Raw genomic sequence first — 21,997 nt, 5'->3', positions numbered from 1 at the left:
TTTTTTATTAAGTACTTCGTGCTTGGGACTTCAGAGCTGTGCTCAGAGGCCCATTTTACTGTAAGTAAGGATTTTTCATCCCAGATTTCACACCACCTCCCACCTACACTACTTAAAAATGACTATTTGTAGGAAAAGTTACCAGATTTTTTTTTTTATTATGAGGAAGGAAACATATCATTTTCTACACTCTTCTTTTATAAAAGCACAGAAACATTTGCTCAGGGAAAAAAATGTCACTTTAACTGTTTGCCAGAACCTCTTTAAGACTTTGTGCAGAAGTTTAAATTAGTTCTGGGAACCTGAAAATAATTGATCTGTTTTCTAGGATGTCTTGGAGTCACAGACCTATCAAGTGAATGCTGTATGTGAAGTGCAAGAGCATGATTTTTTTGTACAGCCTTGTTATCTACAAGAGAGAATTATAAGAATTATTATTATAATTAATTATAAAGAGGCGAAATGTTGGAACATGAAGAACAGCAGACAGCTAGTAAACATTGTGAAAACACTTGACTTTTAATAACGTGGAGTGTCTTTGATTCTGAATTCCACTAGGGAGAATCCTAATGATATTGTAATTTATACTGTTGTGTATATATGTATGTGTGTATACATTTACACATACTTTTTGTTACCTAAATTACATAGGAATTATTTTCTCTTTACTATACTTTGTCTGTTTCAGTAAATGCATTCTATACCTGAAGGGTTGTTTGTGGAAATTATCTTATGCTGAAACATATTTCAGTCTTATTTCCATAGGCAAGCCCAGCACTGTAGAATAGAAAAGCCCTCAAGCTGTCTCTGCAACATATATAATTTCCAAATATAAATAAAGTGTGTGTGTGTGTTACAGATTCATTCCAGAGTCCCCCCGCTGGCTATATTCACAAGGCCGGCTGAGTGAAGCAGAAGATGCCCTCTACCTCATTGCAAAGAAGAACCGCAAGCAGAAGTATACTTTTTCATTAAAACTCCCTGCTGAGAGGAGCCCCAGAGAAGCTGGCAGTTTCTTGGACCTCTTCCGATACAGGGTTCTCTTGGGACGCACCTTAATCATGATGTTCACCTGGTACTTGAAATACGTTGTAGGCCCAGCTGTGTTGCTTTGACTCTTAGAGGGAATGTGTTGCTGAAAATCAGCTAATCCTGCATGTTGAACGTTGTGTCAGCCTTTATTTTTGGGGATGCCGTACAGGAAAAGGATCCTTATTATAGTATTTCCTTAGTGTGTTTCTAATGTTAAGCCATTTCTACAGTTTAGCTCTGAGGTATTTTATCTTTGCATTTCACTCATGCTTTCTGAGGTGTAGAGCAGTTGAGAACTGTATATTCCTGAGCCTTAAAGGCTGCTGAGATTAGTTATGCTGTCATCCTCTTTGGTCCCGTGCTATGCATCCATACTTTCCATCGCTTGGATTACTCCTTGTGTTTTGTGTGTAAGGAGCCTGTTGGTTGATTGGTGGCCTACCTTGTCTAATGAGTGAGTATTTCTTAAAAGAAAGTGCTACCTGAGGTTGCCGGTGCCAGCAGTTGCTGTAGTATGGAGCAGGAACCCATGACATGACCTCTAGTCACTAGCAGAAATGTAATTATCCAAAAGTACCTATTTTGTTTTGTTCTGTTCATCCAGTTGCTTTTATAATGCACATTTTTGGGGAAGAGGTATTAAGGAAAAAACAAATGACATTATTTTTTCAGCCGACAGCGTAAGTCTGTACTTCTGTTGCTTTTCCAAATATTTAGTGCAGAGCAGTCAACTTTCTGTTCTGTAAATGAGAATTAGGAGATTGCCTTGTTGATTTGCTGCAGAATGGATTGGCGACACGTTCCTTTCTTCTCTGTACAGAATTCATTCAGGTTCACAAAAGAAAAGTGAAGATCAGAATCTGGAAATTGATAGAACTGGACCAGGATGTAGAAATTAGAGGAAGGTAGAAAAATTTTAGGCCTACTATGTATAACACTATATATAGTTTATACTACACTGTGCCAGATGAGTGCTTTGATATGGCCGGCAAAGTTGCAGCTCTGATTTTACTTATTTTTTTCCCTATCTTTTTCAGGTTTGTGTGCAGCTTGGTTTATTACGGGCTTACCCTTAATGTGGGTGACTTAGGTGGAAACATTTATGCCAATTTAGCCCTGTCAGGGTTGATAGAAATCCCAGCATACCCGATCTGTATTTACTTGATTAACCAAAAATGGTAAGTATGAAATTCTGTAAATGTGTTTAGCATTTTCTTTTTTTATAAAATACAAGTTTCTTTCAAATTGTATCTCCTAGCCCATAGGCATTGTATGGAGCTTTCTGCTTTGATATTTCCAGTTCATTATATTCTCTCGAGAAATGCTTTTTTTATTTGGAAGTGCTGCTGGTAGATCTTCACCTCTAATAGCGTTTAAGTTGTTGCTCAGTAACTCGTTCTAGTACGGCTCAAAGATAAGGATGTCAGTAGAGCTAGCTGTGCTGACTCCATCCTGACACAAGATGGCATTCTTCCCACCTGTCTTGTAACTCCCATTCTAACCGTTGGGTCAAAGAGCCTGCAACTAAATTCACCTGAAACTGTTGTGCGATGTCATTTTACAGCTGCTGCACAAGTATAAGAGCAGAGCTGTTGATTCTGACTCTTAGCCCTTACCCGAGCTGTTGTACACCAGACATTGCCTGCCTTTTTCTTTCCTTTTTCTTTCTTTTTTTTTTTGTGGAATTTACTTCCATCTTATACCTCTTTTCTAAATGTGTCCTGAGCAGTTTTACACATGTACACACAGTAGGAAGGACATAAAAGTTCTTGAGATTGTCAGCTACAGCATGAAGACTTCACAGGGCTCGTATTGTTGAGAGCAGCAGAATTTTTTTTTAAAGCAGTGGGAGAGGAGGGGTTTGTGGAGAGGGCATTTGATATTTCTGCAAATAGAGACAAGGTGAATTTAGAGGCTTCATTGGTTATCCTTTCTTGGACATCAGGTTTGGTCGAAAGAGGACACTGAGTGCATTTCTGTTCCTGGGAGGATTGGCTTGTCTTATTGTCATGTTTCTTCCTAAAAAGAAAGGTAAATGTTTCGTTTTGTTTCTGGAATACTCAGTAAGAAGTTGCAAAACTCCCTATCCAACAGCCTAGGAATTTTTGGTTGTCAGTGCATTAGGCTTGTACTTTAAAGCCACAGAAGCTAAGCCGTAAGTAGCAATTTCCCTAGGATCTTAAGAAAAGCTTGTTGAAAAAATGTGGGTTTGAACTCATCTTTGGATTCTGTCCTACACTTCCACTTTAATTCCATCAGTCACTCCTTTCCAGTGTTTCTGAAGTAATTCCAAAAACTGATGTTTCCTGGGATATCTCCATTATCCAAATGAGCTGTCGGTATAAATACACATGCAACTTGTAGGTATCTCTCCAAGTGAAAGGCTGATACCAAAAGAGCCTAAGTGACACATTTTCTCTATCAGATACTGGAGTTTTTGCAGTGGTGAACAGTCGCTCACTTTCTTTGCTGGGAAAACTGACAATCAGTGCTGCATTTAACATTGTCTACATCTACACATCAGAACTTTATCCCACAGTGATCAGGTAATGCAAGTTAATTTTAAGATTTTCATTTTTCTCGTTCTTCTCCCTGATCACCTTTTACTTCTCTTACTTTTTCAGTTAATTATGACATTTCATTTGAGATTTTCACTTAACATACAATGATTATCTGTATGGTTTTGTATGTATTAAACTTTCTTCTTTTCTCTTAGCCTCACCTCCATCTCCCTCAAATGTGCAGTGTTCTCTTGAGTAACTGCATTTTCCATAATAGCAAAACAGTCCTTTTGGATGCGTAGTGTTCTCACAGCCCTCTCTCTGCTAATGAGGATAACAGTAGTATTGCTGATGTTTTCATGAACAACATCCGTGGTTTCCTCAGTGCTTTATAAACCAGACAACTCTGTTGATATTTGTGCGTCCTTAACCAGCTATGTTAAAGATGCAACCAGTCAGTAAGCTTTGTGAAAGTAATTTGGTGCTTCGAATGTAGAAGTGCCCTGTGCTTGTGGTGACTGAGTAGATAAATGCATCTATTATACAGGTGCAGTTCTTAATGGATGTATTTATTTGTCAGGTATCACTGTGTATGGCTAGACATCACTGAAACTATCCTATAAAGTTGTTCTCCTGTGTGGGTGAATCTGCTGATATGGATAAAGGAATTTTGCCAAAGTTTCAGGAAGAGATGAGATGCAGTGACTGAAATCACACTTTTTTTTTTTGTCATCTTCAATGTACACATATGTTAGAATTCTGAACCTGCGGTGATTTGTGCTTCTCTCAGAGTACAAAGCATATGATTTAATTCCTTTTTTCAGGTGTTTTCATTTAGATTTCACTTTCTGTTACCAGTTGATATGGTCAGAATCATGAGTGAGACTTGGTTGTTCTAAAAACCCTTTCCTGCATTTGCAGCTTCTTGCACTTTAAAATCCTAGTTTTTCCTGTGCAAATGTGACTAATCAATGATTTCTGATTTCTTCTTAGGAATGTTGGAATGGGTGCCTGCTCCATGTTTTCCCGTGTTGGTGGAATCATTGCTCCTTTTGTCCCTTCATTGGTTTGTCTGAACTCACTATTTTAAGTACATTTTTGTTCTGCGGTTCTGATGATTCAGAAGCTTGCAGAAGTGGGAATATTTGTATAAACTGTGTATATAAAATAATCTGAAAATTAGGTGTCTTGACAGTTGTATGGTAGGCTAAAGGCATTAGGATATAATCTGTAATTAGACACGAAATCCCAGTGTTTAGCTCAGAACATACTTTAGGATTTTGGAATTTAGCCCTTGAATTTCAGCAATACTGTCAATTGGAGAAAAAAAAAAACCCAAAATTGTGTTCCCAAATTTAAACCATAAGCCAGCAATAATTAAAATTGTGTTTAAAAGATTTACTGCATCAAGATGATAAAGCATAAGAACTCAATGCCCTTCTCAGGAACTCATATTTTTGAGAATAAATTCATTTTACTGTTGCTGCACTTCACTGAACCCATGTATTATAATTGTCAGTAAACGGTTTATATTTCAATGGATACAGACACTTGTGGAGACCTGAGATACCTTTAAGCTTCTAAGCACAAATTTTACAACAGCCTGACAAGGCAAAGAGAAATTCTCAGGAAACAAACGTGAAGATGGTACTATTATTTTCCCTTATGTTTATAGGCATGTGGGTTTGTAGGTAAAGTAGAGTGCAGGGTTCTTTACTGACACTAACTGCTTGGTGAGGTCAAGTGAGTATTCCTTTAATGTGACACAGATTTCATCTGGAATAACTTTTCTCTGTGCCGTCTGCCATCTTACTGTGGCATGCAGCTGGTAGAAGGACAGATGAGCACACTGGACTTCTTGTTCTGTAGAATGAAACATAAGGTAGGTGAGAGTGTCTTCAGGGCAACAACAGAAAAGCCAAAGCTGGTACAGAACTCCCAGGCAGACTTAATAGGCTGCTTTTATGTAGCAGTGGGGGCATCCATTGTGTTGTATATAGTGGACATTTGGCACTGAAAGAGACAAATATTGAATCATCATGTTTTGAAAGGGTCCAATGAAAGTCAAAATAGCTCTGTTTAAAGAACAAATGAACGTTGATTTGTGGGGAGAATTAAGGCTTTCATTGGAATTTCTTAAACTGTTTGAATATATTTTTCAGTAGGTGTTTTCTGGGAATCTTATACAAAAGGTTGCAGTGGGGAAAAGTTAATTGTTGAGCTAAGAGATAAAATGCTCTCTTGTATTTAATCATAGCCTATTCTTTTTTTTTTCAATTTAGAATTGCTTTTTCACCATAGAAAATGAGTTTTTGAAACTGTGCTATATTCCTGGCTTTTTTTTTTTAATAAGCATTCTTCAGTATTATTCTGAAAGTGAATGTATACATTTTTGAGCTACACTGAAGATGATTCATCTTTTTGCACACAGCCGTATGAAGTGTCGTTCTACTTTTAACAAAACATGTAAAGAGGGTCAGGCATTAAAGGTTGGGGTGGTGGCGGGAAGGCCAAAGCTCAGCTGAAACTAGATACTAGCAAGGAGCTTAAATACAGATTCTGTCAGTCAAAGGATGTATAGAGTGTTTAGCTCTTTGTTGAATGGAATAGATAGCCTATTTGTGGATGAGATGGAATAAGATGAAATACTTACCACTTGCTTTAGTCTTCACAGGCAAAGCCTGACCCCAAGCCTTTGTGCCTATCAGCACAGTTTAGAAAGCAGAGGGCTGGGCAGCAGTGGAGGAGCAGTAGGTTCATGAACCCTGAAAGAAGCTGAAATCTTTCCAGTCCGTGGGATAGGATTTCCCAAGTGGTGGTGAAAGAGCTGACTAGTGAGGCAAGTGTCCATCTGAAAACTCATTGTAGTAGATGGAGGTCACTGATAACTGGGGGGAAAAATGCTAATACTGTGTATGTCTTTAAGATGGATCAGAAAGTGGATCCAGGCAGTTACCCGCTGATCAGCTCAAACTCAGTCCCTGGGAAGATCAAGGGCATGACCTCACAGAGTCTGTTTCCAAGCATGTGAAGGCCAAGAAGGTAATCAGGAACAGTTAGCACGGATTTACTAAGGAAAGTTAATTCTCAGCTAGTTTGATAGTCAGCCATTCCATAATGTGGATAAAGAAATGGAGGAGAAGAGGAAAAGCATTTTGGCACTGGCCCACTTTTGTTTGAAGGAATATTGGATGGATTTGAATGTTGCACAGACCATCCTCATCATATCTGTAGGAAATGCAGAAGAGCATTTAACACAACAAATTATAAAGCTTGAATCCAGGGGGACCCCATGAATGCCAGCAGGAGCCGTAAAATTCTTTCTGGTTGGGACTAATCACAGGGCTTGTATAGGCTGATCAACTGAGTAGCAGCTTTGCTGGAAAAGACCCAGGGGTTGCAATTGTATGACAAGTTAAACAACAGCTAGCAGTATCCTCATTGAAAACAGGCAAATGTCACACTGAGCTGTATCAGGCCCGTGTCAGTGTGTGATCTGCAGATCAAGTTTATGGTCTCTCAGGTCTAGAAGGATATGGAAGAAATCTTGAGAGGGTCCAGAACAAAGCAACAGGGATGATGAGGGGCCTAGAACATATAGTTTCAGGTGAAAGCTGAAGGAGTTGTGTTTATTTGGCCTGAGACAAACTTCCAGTTATGTGAAATAGTTCGGCAAGGATTAGTGGCCACAAGTTGCAATTCGAGGGTTACAAATAAGAAGCATAGAAAACTTTTTTTTTTTTGTCTAAGAGGCTTAATATAGCCCTGGAGTGGTCCTCTCAGAGGGAAGAAATCTCCATCCTTGGACTTTTTTTCAATCGCTACGCAATGCTATGGTTGACATAATCTAGTGTTGGCTGTAGCCCTGCTTTGAGTTGGTGGTTGGGCTAGATGACATCTAGAGATTTCTTCCAACCAGCATGTCTTTGTTTGATAAATCTCCCTACTACAGAGCAATGTAACAATTTATTAAAAAGAATGTATTATGGACAAGAACCGAGTACAGATTCAGCTGGCATTTCTTCTCAAGTCTGTTCCAAAAGAAGCTGTCATGGTTTTGTCTGCGTTAGAGGTAGTTTTATTCATACAGGTTTCTGTGATTCTGTATTTTGGATTCTAGGTGAAAATGGTGGTGTTAACAGTAACATTTTAGTTGCTATAGAGCACTGCTTACAAAGTCAAGGCCTTTCAGCTTTTCATGCTGCCCTGCCAGCGACGGGACTTGGAGTGCACAAAGAACTGGGAGGGGACAGAGCCAGGACAGCTGCCCCAAATGGACCAAAGGGATATCCCATATTGTATGACATGATGCCCAGCAATAAAAGCTGGAGTAAAGGAGAAGGAAGGTGGAGGGCCATTTGGAGTGATGGCATGCGTCTTACCAAGAAACCACTGCCTGAACGTGTGTTCTCATGATTTTACTATTCTGATTCTCTTCCCATCCCACCTGGGGAGAGTTACTGGAGTTAAATCACAACAGATACAATTGACAATACTGCTAAGAAAGAATAAAATTTGTAATTTTTACAGTAAAGGTAAAGCACAGAATGGTTAAGGTTGGAAGGGATCTCTAGAGGCCATCTGGTCCATCTGTTCCACCGTGACTCAAGCAGAGTCACCGAGAGCCACTTGCCTAGGATTGTGTTTGGACAGCTTTAGATTATCTCCAAGTTAGAGATTTCACCACCTCTCTGGCCAACTTGTGCTGGTACTTGGTTGTGCTCATAGCAAAAGTGTTTCCCAATGCTCAGGTGGAACCTCCTGTGTTTCTGGTTCTGCCCATTTGCGCTTGCCGCATCAATTGGCACAACTGTAAAGAGCCTGGTTCCATCCCCTGTGTACCCTTCCTTCATGTATTTATATACCACTCTGAAAGTAATGCCTGCTATCTATTTCCATGAAAACGATGACAGATACAAAGAGCACAGTAGCACTATTTAATAGAGTACATTCTCGGTGACAAAATGCTATTTTTCAATATAGTGACCACCATTAGCTGTGCATTTTTGCCATTGGTGAACAAGAGCCTGCGTGCTGTGTTTGTGAAAAATCTGCACCAGCAGAAGTGAGCCACTGCTCCATTTCACAGCTGCTGTGTCAGTGCTAGGAAAATGTTGCCCATCTTTCATTGGCCCAAATAGATGGAGTCAGAAGGTGCCAAATCTGGACTATACGGTGGGTGTGGTAGGACAGTACAGCCAAGACTGACAATGTGTTCTGTGGTCATCAGACTGTTATGGGGCCTGATGTTGTTGTGTTGCAAGAGAAAGGCTGTCTTCTCTGCCCTGACCCTGGAAGTCTGAGCCTTCAATTTAGTCAGCATTGCAATGTAATGGTCAGAGCTGATGGTTTGTCCAGGTTCCAGGAGATCCTGGAGAACCATCCCTTTTCTATTCTGAAGGACAGTGCATCTCACTTTACCCACTGAGGGCTGTGTCTTGAACTTTTTCTTCAATGGGGAAATTCACCGTTGCCACTCCATGGATTCCCATTTTGATTTTGGATCATAGTGGTGACACCGCATCTTGTCACCAGTTATGATACAATCCTTGAAACCATCACTTTCAGCCTCGTATTTGTTAAGTAGGTCATGACAAACTTGCATCTGGTGTTCATTCTGTTCTTGTGTGAGTATTTATGGGACCAACCAGACACAAACTTTGCAATATTCCAGTGTTACTGCCGTTGCTTCCAGCGCACCAGTATTCAGCCCTGTATGCTGGTCTCTGGTTGTAATCTGCCAATTCATGCAGATGAGCCAAGTGTGATGCTCTTCATTTTTGTGGTGTGACAGCTGTATATGACCATCCAGAACGTGGTTTGTCTTTCACGTCACTGTTGCTACTGCTGAAATGCAACACATGCCGCCTCCCTGTGCTCACATCGCCTGTTTGATCTCCATAAACGTTCATCAATGTTGATGAATGTCAATGGGTGCCTTTCTTTCCTGCATGGAAGAATTCAGTGACACCCCTTTGCTTCATTTGCACTTTCATGTCAGATGCCACTTTATCAGACTGCCCCTCTGCTGCCAGCTGCCACATGGCAACAAAATGTAACAGAATACAGGCAGGAAGGTTCTATTGCCATAGCATCAGCATCTGCTTCTGATGTTATGGGCCAGTGTAATAAAATAGGAGATATTACTTTTGGAGTAGCCCCCATGTGTTGGTAAGATCCTCCTGTGCCTTCTCTAGCCTAAAAAGACCCAGCTGTCTCAGCCTTTCCTTCTCTTTTATGTGAGATGCTCCAGTCCCATTATCACCTTTGTGTCTCTTTGTTGGATTCTCTCTAGTATGTCCATGTTTCTCGTACTGGACAGCCCAGAATAGCATACAGAACTCCAGGCATGGCCTCACCAGTGCTGAGTAGAAGGCGAGGTTCACCTTTCCCAACCCAGGATACTATTAGCCTTTTTTCTTTTCTTTTTTCTTTGTGCAGTAAGGGATTGATGGCTAACATTCAGATTTTGTAAGTTGAATATGAACATAAAAGTTTCACGGGTATGAGTTCATTGTATTCCTGAAAATTGCCACATGGAATGACTGTAAAGACTAACTGTTTTTGAGTATGCAGCATGCACTAAATGGAACCAATCTACTTTCTACCAACCACTCTCTCTGCTCTTGTTTCTAGAAATCTGTACAGTGGTCTCTGCCTTACATTGTATTTGGAGCAACTGGTTTATTGTCTGGGCTCTTAAGTTTATTGTTGCCTGAAACCTTGAACAGTCCTCTGCTAGAAACTATTTCAGACCTACAGATATGCTCATACTGGAGACTGGGGGATGAAGCCATGTCATTACAAACTCTGGATGGCTCGCAGGTATTTTATTATTACTAATAAATTGTTTTTCTTAGCATTTCAACTTTCAGCTTGCACATCCCACTCTAAATTCTCTAGGATAGTGATTTTTGGCCTGTGGAAAATAGGTCCTGAAGAGATAAACAAGATAATTCAGTAACCTTACCATCCCATCTGAATTGTTCCATGGAAATGCAGGCTGAAACATAACTGGGTTAATTTATCCCTTCAGGGCCAAAAGCTTACAGTCCTTTTTTGGGGAGATAAAGGGCTTGGTGATATCTATGTCTCTCTAATCTCTAAGATGGGTTGCTGTGGTATGCTTCACACACAGCTGGCCACTGAAGTTTCTGGGAAGTCTTAGATGTTAAGGAAAATTCTTGCTGGTAAAACAAGTCTTATCATATGGATTTATGTCAAGTTTGTACCAGCTGTTATTTTGCTAATTACATCATTATTACATCTTAACCTAGATGGCTTACTAACAGAAAGTGATTCTAGCAAACAGTACAGTTGTTTTAATTCAGAGGAGGGGAAAATAATCATTTTTGCCCTTCCAGCCTAATAACGTATATCACCATTCGGGGGTGATGTAAATCTATAAATATGCATGCAACTAGATTCACTTTCATCAAACAGTCTTCTCAAGTGTAAGTTTTCTGTCCTTGCGTTTCTTCAGGCCTTCTAAAAATCCCAACCTGAACAAGGTCATTTATCATCATTTATATATATATATGTGTGTGTGTGTGTGTGTGTGTATGTATGTATATATATATATATATATACATATATAAAATTTTATACAAAGAAAGTGCTGATAAAGCGGAAAGCTGTTAAACATTAACCCTATTTGACAAGGCCACGGAGAGGTCTGTGAAGCTGCTATAAGAAAGCTATAGAGTTTATTTGGCATAGACTGAATTTCCCTTGCGGAATCCATTGTCCTTTTGTACCACTTTAAGGATAACATGCATTCTAGATGCCCAGAGTGGAGGTTTTATCCCTGTTAATGTACACAAATGTGATGTTCAAGTTGGGTGGCATTCAGCGATAGTCTGATTCTCCACAAATAATTTTAGAAATAAAAAAGAAGCATAACGTGATTCCCTTTATATCTTCTGACAGTTTCTAGTCCTCAAACTGTATGAAATTCTTTTGCAGTTACACACATCCCCATAGCAAAACTCCACTGAAGACAGATCTAAAGCTACAGATTTTGCTTGTGTGGTTCTGTCAGTCAGGAGTATGATTTCCATTTCTGTTTTTCGCCTCCTGTCTCACCCTTCTTTGCACATGATTAGTCAGGCTGAAGTCTTAGAATAGATGTAAGCATACTGGAAAAAATTCTAAATACTCATTTATACTAGATGGAATATGCTAGTAATAGACTAATCATTACTTGGACAGTCCATACTGGTTCAGTGGAAAAATGCCACAGTGGCAAAATAAAAATCAATTAATTATAATAGTTGATTTTAGTTTGGGTATGTGATATGAATTATGCTACTGAAAGTTCTCTAGCTGGAATAAATACGTCCGTGTCAGAGTTTATTTTCTGCACATACAAACTCGTAATGTTTTTCCTATTCCATAACACCTTTGTTTAGTATCAGAGAGGGATCTTTTTAATTTAACTTGCATAGAAAAGTGCCCATACTACACATGGAGAAGTAATAATTCAGAATGCAGAAACTTTTACCTGATCAAATGATCTTTGTGTTCTGAACCTCTGTCTCCAGTTGCTCACAGGAGAGCAGGGTCTTTAGGCTTAAATAAAGAAAGCTGAGTAGACTACCACTTCAGAACCATCCTGGCCGTTTTCTCTCACTCATGGATTTTCTCCAGTAAACTGATAGCGCCAGGAAAGTCCATCCAGTATAAACCCAACTCTTTGCAAGAGATGCTGAAGAATCAAGAGCACAAACAAATCTAGATTCACAGCACATTAATAGTGATTTGACTTGTCTTTTCTCTACCAACCTTCTGATAGAGGTATAGCTCTTTGTGCTCACGTATTTTGAGATCTATTTGATGCCTTCTATGTTAACCAATTACTTCATTTTTCTTTCTAGTCTGGAGACAAGGACAATTCTGTGGGAAGTGGAAGTGAAGATGAGGAGTTTTATGATGCTGATGAAGAGACCCATATGATCAAGTAATGAAAAGAAGAAACACAGACTTGTTCTCTTATTTTTTTCTTACTTGTCCAGTCAGTCCAGCTCTGAGATGAGAGTACTGGAAACCACCTGTCAGGGAATGTAATTGGGCAAGTGCCTGTGTCTTTCCTGAGTAGGAAGGGAGTTTAAATACTGTTAAGATTAATTACACCACTGATTCTTTTTATGCGAGACAGCCATTCAAATACTTGTGGGTAGGAATGAGAGAGAATGCACAGACTGCATTTGAATGATAGCAAGGGAAGGATGATGCGTTTCTGAAACACAGAAAATTATCAACTATTTGTGCAGATCATCAGTGCGCACATTTGTATTTTCAGGGTGGTTGGTTTTGAGTCATCCTAAACTGATGAACTTGACAATATTCACTTTTTTATTTCTGTGGAGTGAAAGTGGTCCCACAGTATTTTGTGTGCTACCCCAGGAGGAACAAACTTATGAAATTGTATGTTAAAATAGCTTTTACATATTGTGTGGGGTAGAGGCAACTATGAACATAAGGTTTCTCCTTCAGCATGTGGACACCTGTGTAGAATTGCAGGGTACAGCTGATCAGTTCATTATCTATCCGTGAACTCTGTGATGGTGAAAGGCTGGAAATAGTCCATGACATCTGTAGATATAGAGGATGTTGCTGATTTCTCTCTCCTCTATCCACCAAACATTCTCTTGGGCTGCCTTATGCATAGATTTGCCACGTTTCCCACATCTCAGAACTGCTGTTTGTAGCTTTGCCTACTTTTACTTTGTCTTCACTTTTCTATAAATATTAAAGCTTAGCAGCTTCTCTGCCTGTGCAGTGAAGTAACTGTTTAAGGATATAATTTCATGAGTGGTACACAGGTGAGGTCTTTAGCACATACTTTGTAATGTGAAGTGTGTTTTTAGGGTATTTAGCTCATTTCTATGGACCTATCTGCATCTTTATTTGTGGAAGAAACTTAATGCTTAAGTGACAAGTGGAGCTATGGGCTGCTGTTACAATTTGTGGGATTATTACCAGAAAGCTGCTAATATCTATTTAAAATTCCTTTGTTAGGTAATGCTCTTAAACTCTTTAAGCCAGTGTTTACTTGATTACTTGACCTTGTTGAGGAAGACAACTTCATTCTTTAGTTTACACTACACTTTGTTTTGTTAGAAAGATACAAGATCTTGAAATATGAACAAGTGCAATGTTGTGACTGAAAAATAAGGCCTTAGGAAGGTTCAACTTTCATCCTCTAACCACTTGCTTGCTATTTATTAAGATTGGTTTCCATAAGTTGTTTGCTAGCTTTTATACTTGAAGTTACTAACAAAGTTCTGTGTAGTGACTGAGAAGAGCTGTCCGCCTAGGTGGCCATTTTTTTGTGAGTAGTAGATTTAGAAAATGGAATTAAAAAACAAAGAGAAGAGCTGTCAGCTGAATTTCTTCGTTAAACTGGGAAGTTCATTTACTCTGAAAGGAAGTGAAACTGAACAGCATCTGAAGGTTACAGCTAGCTGCTTGACCTTTGTTCGTTGGAACTGTAGCACTGAGGAAAATGCAACTACCCTGCTTGGTGTAGCAGAAAGACCAGAGGCTACAGATTGAAACGTGTAGTACTCCCACTTGATCTGAATTTGATTCAGGCATTGGCTGTGAGCAGAGTAGGGAACTTGAGTCCGTGTGGACAAAGCGCCTTCACTTTTTCTTCCAGACTGCTGCATAGTTGTAACAAGGCACTTTTAATCCCGGCTGGATATTCTTTCTGCCTATATTTGGCCCTTATGTGTGCTTGAAAATTTGTCTAAATAAGGTACTTGGAAAAGCTTGGAATGTTTGAGTATATTTATTCAAAGATATTTTTAGTTCTGTATTCACATTTTGAATTATGGATAGTTGGAAAAGTATCAGGTTTGGTTTTGTTGTTGATGACTTCTGAAGACATAAAGCCTGCTTACTTGAAAGCAAACAGTGGTAAGCCTGGCATTATTAGCATGCTGCCAAAATCCAGCATATTTTTAGGTGCTTATTTTCCCTTCTTGTATGGTACACAGGGTAAGTTCCCTTGAGAGGTGAACAGGAACTGTTAGCCATTCTTTGTCCATAGCCTGTGTGTCATCCATTGTCTGTTACTCAACAGCAGTCATGCCACAGGACATCGTGCCCACATACTTCTCAGCAGGAAGAGTAGGATGTAACAGTTCAGGTGGGGAGGTTACTTTGCAGAACCTGAGTGGGGTTTCTGTGGTTCTTCGATTTTTAATCAGTCTTCAGCTTGTTATCAAACTTCTCCATTCATGCACTTTTTATATTGTAAGTGTAGATGTAAAAATTCAAAAATGAGAGTGAAGAAAGTGTATTTTTTTGTTTGGTAAGTTACTGTGCTTTATTTTAGAAATATAGGAATACTTTCCTTCAGCTGAAGGATGGTGTACTGATTATCTTTCCTGCTCTTAGAGCTTCCTCTAATCATGCTCTCTGACATACAGCTGAATCTAGGCATCTGTGCATGCAATTTGTGAACATGATGGTAAATGTATCTGAAGACCTCATGAGCAGCAGTACTGACGTTTGATGGTAGAAGTCAGTCTGGCCTGATATAGTCAACGCCTGTGTCAGAAATGTCTATATGCAGCTGTTTACCAAACAGGACAGTTATTTATAGGTGTATTTTGAGTCTCATTGCTTGTATCTTGCTGCAAGATGTAGTAAGTGAAGGAAAGACTTGTGTAAGAAAACCTAAGTGACATCTGAGTGTAGAACTGGAGTGTGAACAAACTTGCACAGAATTTTCCAGGCCATTCTTTTCCAGTGCCTTGTCCAGTGTATGTTAACCTTACCCAGGTTATCCAGGTGCTACAGTTATTTCATTCTAATAGAGGTGTGCAGAATTTTCATCCTGACAGTCTGAATTTACTGAACTTTCTCATTTGTGTTTTGGTACTACTAACTCCTGCCATTCCTGGGAAAAAAACTCTTGTGTTGCCTAATGGAGGGTGGATTTTTTTTCTGCTCTAATTTATTGGGCCTGTATCATGAAAGGCTTTTTAATTTCCTCAATCAACTTGATATGGGACTGTGTGTAAAGTAACATCATAGAAGTGGATGATGTAAGTGTCAAAGACTGCTTTTGCTGGAAAGCAACAGTGTGAGACTAGTTCTAGCTGCATTCATTTGGAATTCTCCCATGCAACCTGCCAAAACTGGTACTTACAAGCATCTCCAGAGCTTTAGGGACAGAAAGTTACCTTTTTTTGCTCATCTTTCCTTTTTCAGTTCACTTAAATATTTCATGTTTTCTGAAAGAACAAAGTGTAGGATTTGTAGAAGAGGCTGAATATGCACCGCTTGTCAGTTAGAGAAATCTGCAGCGCCTGTTTGCTTCTGAGTTGCAAATGCCAAAGCTTATTCTCAAAGATTGATAAAATCTGCTAAAAACTGCACACTGGAATTGTAGTTCAGTCATCGGCCTTACAAATTAGCATTGCCAATAGTGGCTTGCCTACAGCATTGTGGGATATAGCAGATTTTTATAAAAGGTGCAGCTTGAAGCATCACTAAATAGTAACTTCTGTAGTTTAACTCCCTACTACAACTGCAAAATTCAGTGCAAGTCAGCTCTATCGTGGCAGGTTTTTTTGCCAGCAAATGGGCAAGTGTGTAAATGTTTGTGCAGCAGGAGGTGGGTGTCATCAGAGGAGTGGTTTAGAGGAAGTAATCTGCGTTCTCCACTGCATATGCAGAATGAAGTAAGGCCATGATGTGTCAGGACCTTCTCTTCCATAGAAAGCTCATAGAATGGAGTGCATTTAAACAACTGCTTGCCCGTCTTCAGTTACAGAAGGTTTTAGAGAATAAAGATCTTTTGCATGCAAGTTAATGCTTACCAACACATCTGAGATGCTTATATCTGCTGCAGCAGGCAGGCAAAAAAAAAAAAAGTGGCAATAAGAATATCTTTGCCAATACTTGAACAGTTATTTTTTTCTTATAGATGTCCCAGTAGAAGAATCTAGTACAGCCATGTTCAAACAAAATGTTTTAAAATGATGGAAACTTGACTGGGAGACAGACATTTCTGATAGCAGCTTGCAGGGGAAACAAATCATTGTTTCATACTGATTAAAAGCTTTCTAACGTAGAACTGACAGCGCTGAGTGCTTTGTAGTCAAAGAGTTCATTGCAGTTGCAGTGATGTCACATATGACTCCAAATGTCTATTTTTCACTACTAGACTCACCTCACTCCCCGAAGTTTAATCCAGTTTTCCATCGGTTCTTGTTAAAAATAGGAAGGTCTTGTAGAAACCAGGAATATATTTTTCATATGGATACATTTATTGCACTACTTCCCCTCTTGAATCTAATTTTACTTTCATTTTTTAAGCTACTACCTCCTTATGTTGAGCTTTTTTGTCACTTCTGTACGTAATAGATTTTTAGATAATATAAAATATTTCCTTTTTTTAATTTATGTAGTAATCTGTGATTTAAACAGAAGGAAGACTTGTGCTTTTTAAAGCTTTATTGAAAGGCTTTTTAAAATTAGCTTAAAATGCTTATGCTTTAGGAGGACCAGAATTGTTGCACCTTCAGAATGTGGGTTCTCTTGTGTTCGCTGTTGTTAAGGGCAAAATTAATGGCAAGTAACCTTTAATTTTGTACTAATCTTAATTGAGGGGATAACTTGTGGGGAAGAAAGTTTTGAGTTGGAGAATTTAACTTATTGCCAATTAAAGAGCTTTTATTTATTGCTGTTGATATTGCAAGGGGAGAAAAATAATTGGGGGAAACACTGCTGCTTCTCTGTGGACACTTCCATTGCCACCTTGGCTGGATATTACTCTCGGTTCCTTCAGCAAGGCAACAAGTAGCTCAGGAAATTGGGATCAGCACATCGTACTAACTGTCTTTCCTTGCTCCTTATTTCTTATTCAGCTGCTCTACTGTGGGTTTCCTGACTGGATTCAGTGCCCTCTAGAGCTGCATCTCCTTCTAAGTCTCATTCTCTCAGCCCCTGCTTGGGCTACAGTTCTTTTTTGGCATTTCTTCTGCCCTGCTGTCACCCCCCTTTCTCTCATCCTGTGCTGGCATAGTCTTTTTCTTTTTCCCTCCTCCTTCTATAATATTGTCTTTTTTTTTCTTAAATATGCTTTTAAATATGCAGATGTGCCACAACCTCCTCTGTCTGTCTGCAGCATTGGGATGGAATGGGTCAGTGCCTAGTGTCCCAAAGAGGCAATGGGCCCAAACTGAAAGGCAGGAGGATCTGCCTAAGCATAGGGAAACATTTTTCCTCCTCCTTTTTTTTTTTTTCCTCCTCCTTTTTTTTTTTTTCCTCCTCCTTTTTTTTTTTTTTCCTCCTCCTTTTTTTTTTTTTTCCTCCTCCTTTTTTTTTTTTTTCCTCCTCCTTTTTTTTTTTTTTTCCTCCTCCTTTTTTTACTGCCAGGATAACCTATCACTGCCACAGGTGACCAGAGAGGTTGTGGAGTCCTTGGCAATGTTCAAAAGCCATCAGGACAAGGTCCAGGGCAACCAGCTTTATGGGACCCTAGATGATCTCCGCTACCAAAACTCTTGACAGGTGCACCTAATACATGACCCCACAGTGCTTTCTTTCAGATCGAGTCCTTACAGGGCTGACAGTTACTACGAGCAAAACTTGGTACTGTATTCCCTTTCTGTGTTACTATGGTCTTAGGTCAAATAAATGAGATTCCTAAGGACATAACCAGACATTTATAGCCAAGTTCTGTGTCTGGTTACGTGTTTGTATTCTCACTGATTTCAGAAGACAGATCTTAGATTTCCACTTGACCAGAGGAGCAGCCAAAGGGGTAAACTTCCTTCTCTCTGCTTAAGCCTTCATCATCATGAAATCAAATCTTTCTATAGTCTCTGTATCTTGTAGATGTAAAGTCCTGGTCAGCTCAGAGTTGAGTAACAGAAAAGAGGCAGTACAGGGAATTGATTTTTGTTTGCAGCGGTGAATCGAGTTGTATATAGACGGTGTGTGTATTTTTAAACATTATGGGGGTGACTTGAATACTGACTGTTAGGAGCCTTCCAATGTTAAAACACGGACTGATAAATTTCAGAGTACTTCTTTAATTGTATTGGTGCGCTGTCATTAATTCAAAGTTGTGCTGATGAGAAGTCTCTGTTTAGAATACTTGATCTGAGAAGCCACAGTTAAAGCATCATGAGCTTTTCCATTATAGACATTTTATGGAATTATGTCTGTACTTTCTGTGAACAGTTGTTGGGTCCATCTCTTTTCAAGATGTTCTTAACCCTAAGCAAGGGACCATAGCAACAAGTGTAGAAATATTCGGAGTAATTGCACTTATCTGTTTTGTTTTCTTAATGTAAGTCCTATGCACACTGCCTGACCCATCTGTACTGTGCTTCACTGGTGGTACTAAGGGTAAATATCAGGTTTTTAATTTATAAAATCTAAAATTATTATTTTTTAAATAATAATAATTCTGTAGTATTAGGTATTTATTCCAAGATAGAGAGAGATGATGGTAAGCCCAGGTGAATTTAATCAGAAATTAATATTGGTGGTCTTTATTCTCAGTTAATTTCTGAATGGTTTTGATCATTTGAAATAAATATAATATTTTAAGATTTTTGTAGAGGAAAGCTCACCTTTGGGTGACTGGTAACAGCTCTGATACTGCCTCTATGACACGTGTACTTCATATAACGTCTTTGTAACTTATTTTGTGCCTTTTCTTCCCCCGACACAAAAATCTCTCAATAAAAACAAACTCTTTTGGAACACTGTAAACCTATTTTATTGTACTGATTTTATTTGCCTGACCCTTTTGTTTTCTGGAGGGCACTGAAGCTATCTCATAATAGAATAGATATTTATAACGGATGCTGCAGAAGAAAATTGACAAGGTGGAAAGCAGGTCAGTTTGGAATGGCAGTGCTACAAAGCGCCTGGGAAACTGGGACTGTCAGTACCAATCAATATATTCCACCATATCTATCACAAATCATTTCTAACAAAAACCGGCAGCGGTGGAATGTGAGAATCAATTTACTACAGGCTTCAGTTGTGCTGATTGATGTTGAAAGACTGGAAACACTTTGGGGCTTTAGCATAACAAAGTATCTGTTGTTGTTGTTGCTACTAACGCTTATATTGGTGGAGTATCCAAAAACACTAACTGGCATTTACATCTCTTCTTCAAAGTGCTGTGCAAATGCACAGAAGCACAGACTTTGTCTTGGGGGGTTGTGCCCAAACACTTCGGCAAGCAATAGCAGAATCGGAGTATTTGTTTTCATTTCCTGAAAGAGAGGTGATAAACAGCCTAACTACATTTCCCTCCTCTATCCAGTGATATTTATTCTCTGAATCTGAATAACTGAGAGCAGTGCTCTGTTGTGAAGCGCTGCTTAACAGAGCTTTCATACCCTCGTGTGTTCCTCATGAATTTAAACATTCTCCTTAAATTTCAAGTGGCTTGAGCAGATTGCCAGAGCACTTCATATATGTCAGTATTTTTAAGTATGTACGCTAAAGAAAACAAGTGATCTTGCATGATAGACAACATACCAGGCCTTCTGTTATGTTACATTTTACTCTTCCTCAAAGTGGAACTAAAAACAATGATGCAGTCAGATTCCCTGGTCACTCTTCAGGGCACGGGCCGCTGTAAAGTCATCCTTTGCTCTTGCGTTCCTTACTGCAAAAACAGAAGCATAGACCACACGCTATTTAGAAGTCCCTGAAGCATTAAAGAAGGTATTTGCAAGACTTTTGAACTTCAAATGTTGTCACCAGCAGCCTTTCCAAAGTGAGTAATAAGAATCTAGGAAGCATACAGCAGTATGCAAAAACACCTGTATTACGTATTCCTCAATCTAAAGCTACCAGACAGGCTATATTTTGTTCTTTTTATTCCCTATTCTTGTGAACTTTACTCTTTCTTTCTGGTACTTGAGATGCATAGGATTTCAGTTCTGTTTTTACTCTTGCTGCTGTTTTACCATGGAATCAATTGAAAACCCTGATTTTCAGAGTTGCCTAGTTACATGCTCTGCTCTGTTCTTTCCATAGCCTTTCAAATTCGTTGTTCCCTCTCAAGTTTACTTCAACTACATATGCAGGGAGCCAGTGGCTTGAAGGAGTGGGCCCGTTGTCATCTGTGGAGTGCTTCTGTGAGCAGCCGTTGGATTATTTACTTTCACACCAGCCTTTGGGCAGGGCAGAACCTGCTGATGTACCCAGCCGCACTGCGTTAAGTTGGGCTGCCATTAAATGCAGCTTTACTCTCCTGCCCATTGTATGGGAACTGGCCATATCTTGCTCTGACTGGAGCCTGTTTGACTACCGAGCAGATGTATTGTGCTGTTTGTTGAGTCAAGATAAGGAAAAACAGGGTGAGACCAGGAAGGGGATGTAAATTACTTACGAGAAGGATTGTGGTTCACGTAGCTGTTTTGGTTTTTTCGGCTAACGTAATTGGCCTTTGCCTTGTTGTGACGCTTTTGCTGTCCATAATTTTTCACAGTGGCAAGGGGAAGACATCTCTGAACGTCATCAAGTGGGAGTGGTGGAATTAAAGTACTATCTTCTGAAAGGAGGGACGTTTTGTTATGTGTTCTTGGCAATGAGAGCCAGTACCAGTGTAAATTGTGGTGGCAGAAGTAAGCTTTGCCTACCAGCTACCAAGCAGCTATCAGGCAAAACAGTCAGTCCTTCCAAGCACCCAGTTCATATTTAACTGAGGTGTTAACCACAGTAAACTTCTGCTGAATTGATAAGTTATTTCTTAGTATCATGCTTGTGTGAAGAACTCAGCTCTGCCTTTTCCAGCACTGTCATCTTGCATCTTGTCGCTACACAGGACAAGAGACCAGATGAACATTTGTGGCCAAATTATCTCTGTCTTGGTGAATAAGTCTCTAATCCTGCTCTGTTACTTAAGAGCATTTTCAGTGAACGATCCTTGCTGCAGGGAGGAGGGGGGAACTCTCAACTTATCAAACTTGCTAACAGCATATAATGCAATATTAAACTTGAAAAAGTGATTCACACATGACTTATTTTTGCCGTTACTTTTTTTTTTTTTCCTAATAAAGAAGATAAAGATTTCACTGATGAGATTTGCCTCCATTTTGGGTATGGGGGATGTAACGTGCATCAGAAAAAAAATTCAGCCTTCTGTTTGATCTCAGTTTGATAAGAGGTAGCTTGGATATGGCAATCCTGCAATCTGTTCTACAGCTCTAAATGGGCAATTTTTGTTCATTTCTATGCACTTTGTATAATCCATGCAGAGCCTTGGCAAAGCTACAGTGAGGAATGTCATGAGGACTTGTCACAGGGAAGGCTGACTGATCAATGCAGAAGGGTTTGCTTGGAAGTTTGCAAGTTTAGAAACCATTTAAAAGTGAGTTCAGCTTTATTTTGGTTCAGTTATGGATTGAGCCATAGACCGGATTCCAGTGTTGGGGTGCTCTAATGTTTATTTTTCTTTTATTTAAGCATGT

At 39.4% G+C, this 21,997-nt stretch overlaps 1 protein-coding gene across 9 annotated transcripts in view; it reads left to right on the top strand.

Annotated features, from left to right (window-relative positions):
- The window catches only part of SLC22A15 (solute carrier family 22 member 15), a 44,449-nt gene that overhangs the window by 18,354 nt on the left and 4,098 nt on the right, over positions 1 to 21,997 (top strand). For 2 of the 9 annotated variants that reach the window (XM_046913779.1, XM_046913774.1), the window contains exons 6-12: positions 860 to 1,075; positions 2,070 to 2,210; positions 2,978 to 3,063; positions 3,458 to 3,578; positions 4,527 to 4,599; positions 10,170 to 10,358; positions 12,410 to 12,492. In XM_046913779.1, coding sequence (XP_046769735.1) covers positions 860 to 1,075; positions 2,070 to 2,210; positions 2,978 to 3,063; positions 3,458 to 3,578; positions 4,527 to 4,599; positions 10,170 to 10,358; positions 12,410 to 12,492 — 909 coding nt within the window. Of the gene's footprint in view, positions 1 to 859; positions 1,076 to 2,069; positions 2,211 to 2,977; positions 3,064 to 3,457; positions 3,579 to 4,526; positions 4,600 to 5,302; positions 8,515 to 10,169; positions 10,359 to 12,409; positions 19,278 to 21,997 lie in introns of those variants that run through there. The other 7 variants (XR_005839093.2, XR_005839091.2, XR_005839092.2 and 4 more) reach the window with 7 other exon arrangements.

Source organism: Gallus gallus, chromosome 1, assembly GCF_016699485.2.
Source record: "Gallus gallus isolate bGalGal1 chromosome 1, bGalGal1.mat.broiler.GRCg7b, whole genome shotgun sequence".
NCBI classification, from domain to species: domain Eukaryota; kingdom Metazoa; phylum Chordata; class Aves; order Galliformes; family Phasianidae; genus Gallus; species Gallus gallus.
Note: the sequence above shows the minus strand (reverse complement) of the source record. Positions and strands in the feature narration are given on the sequence as shown.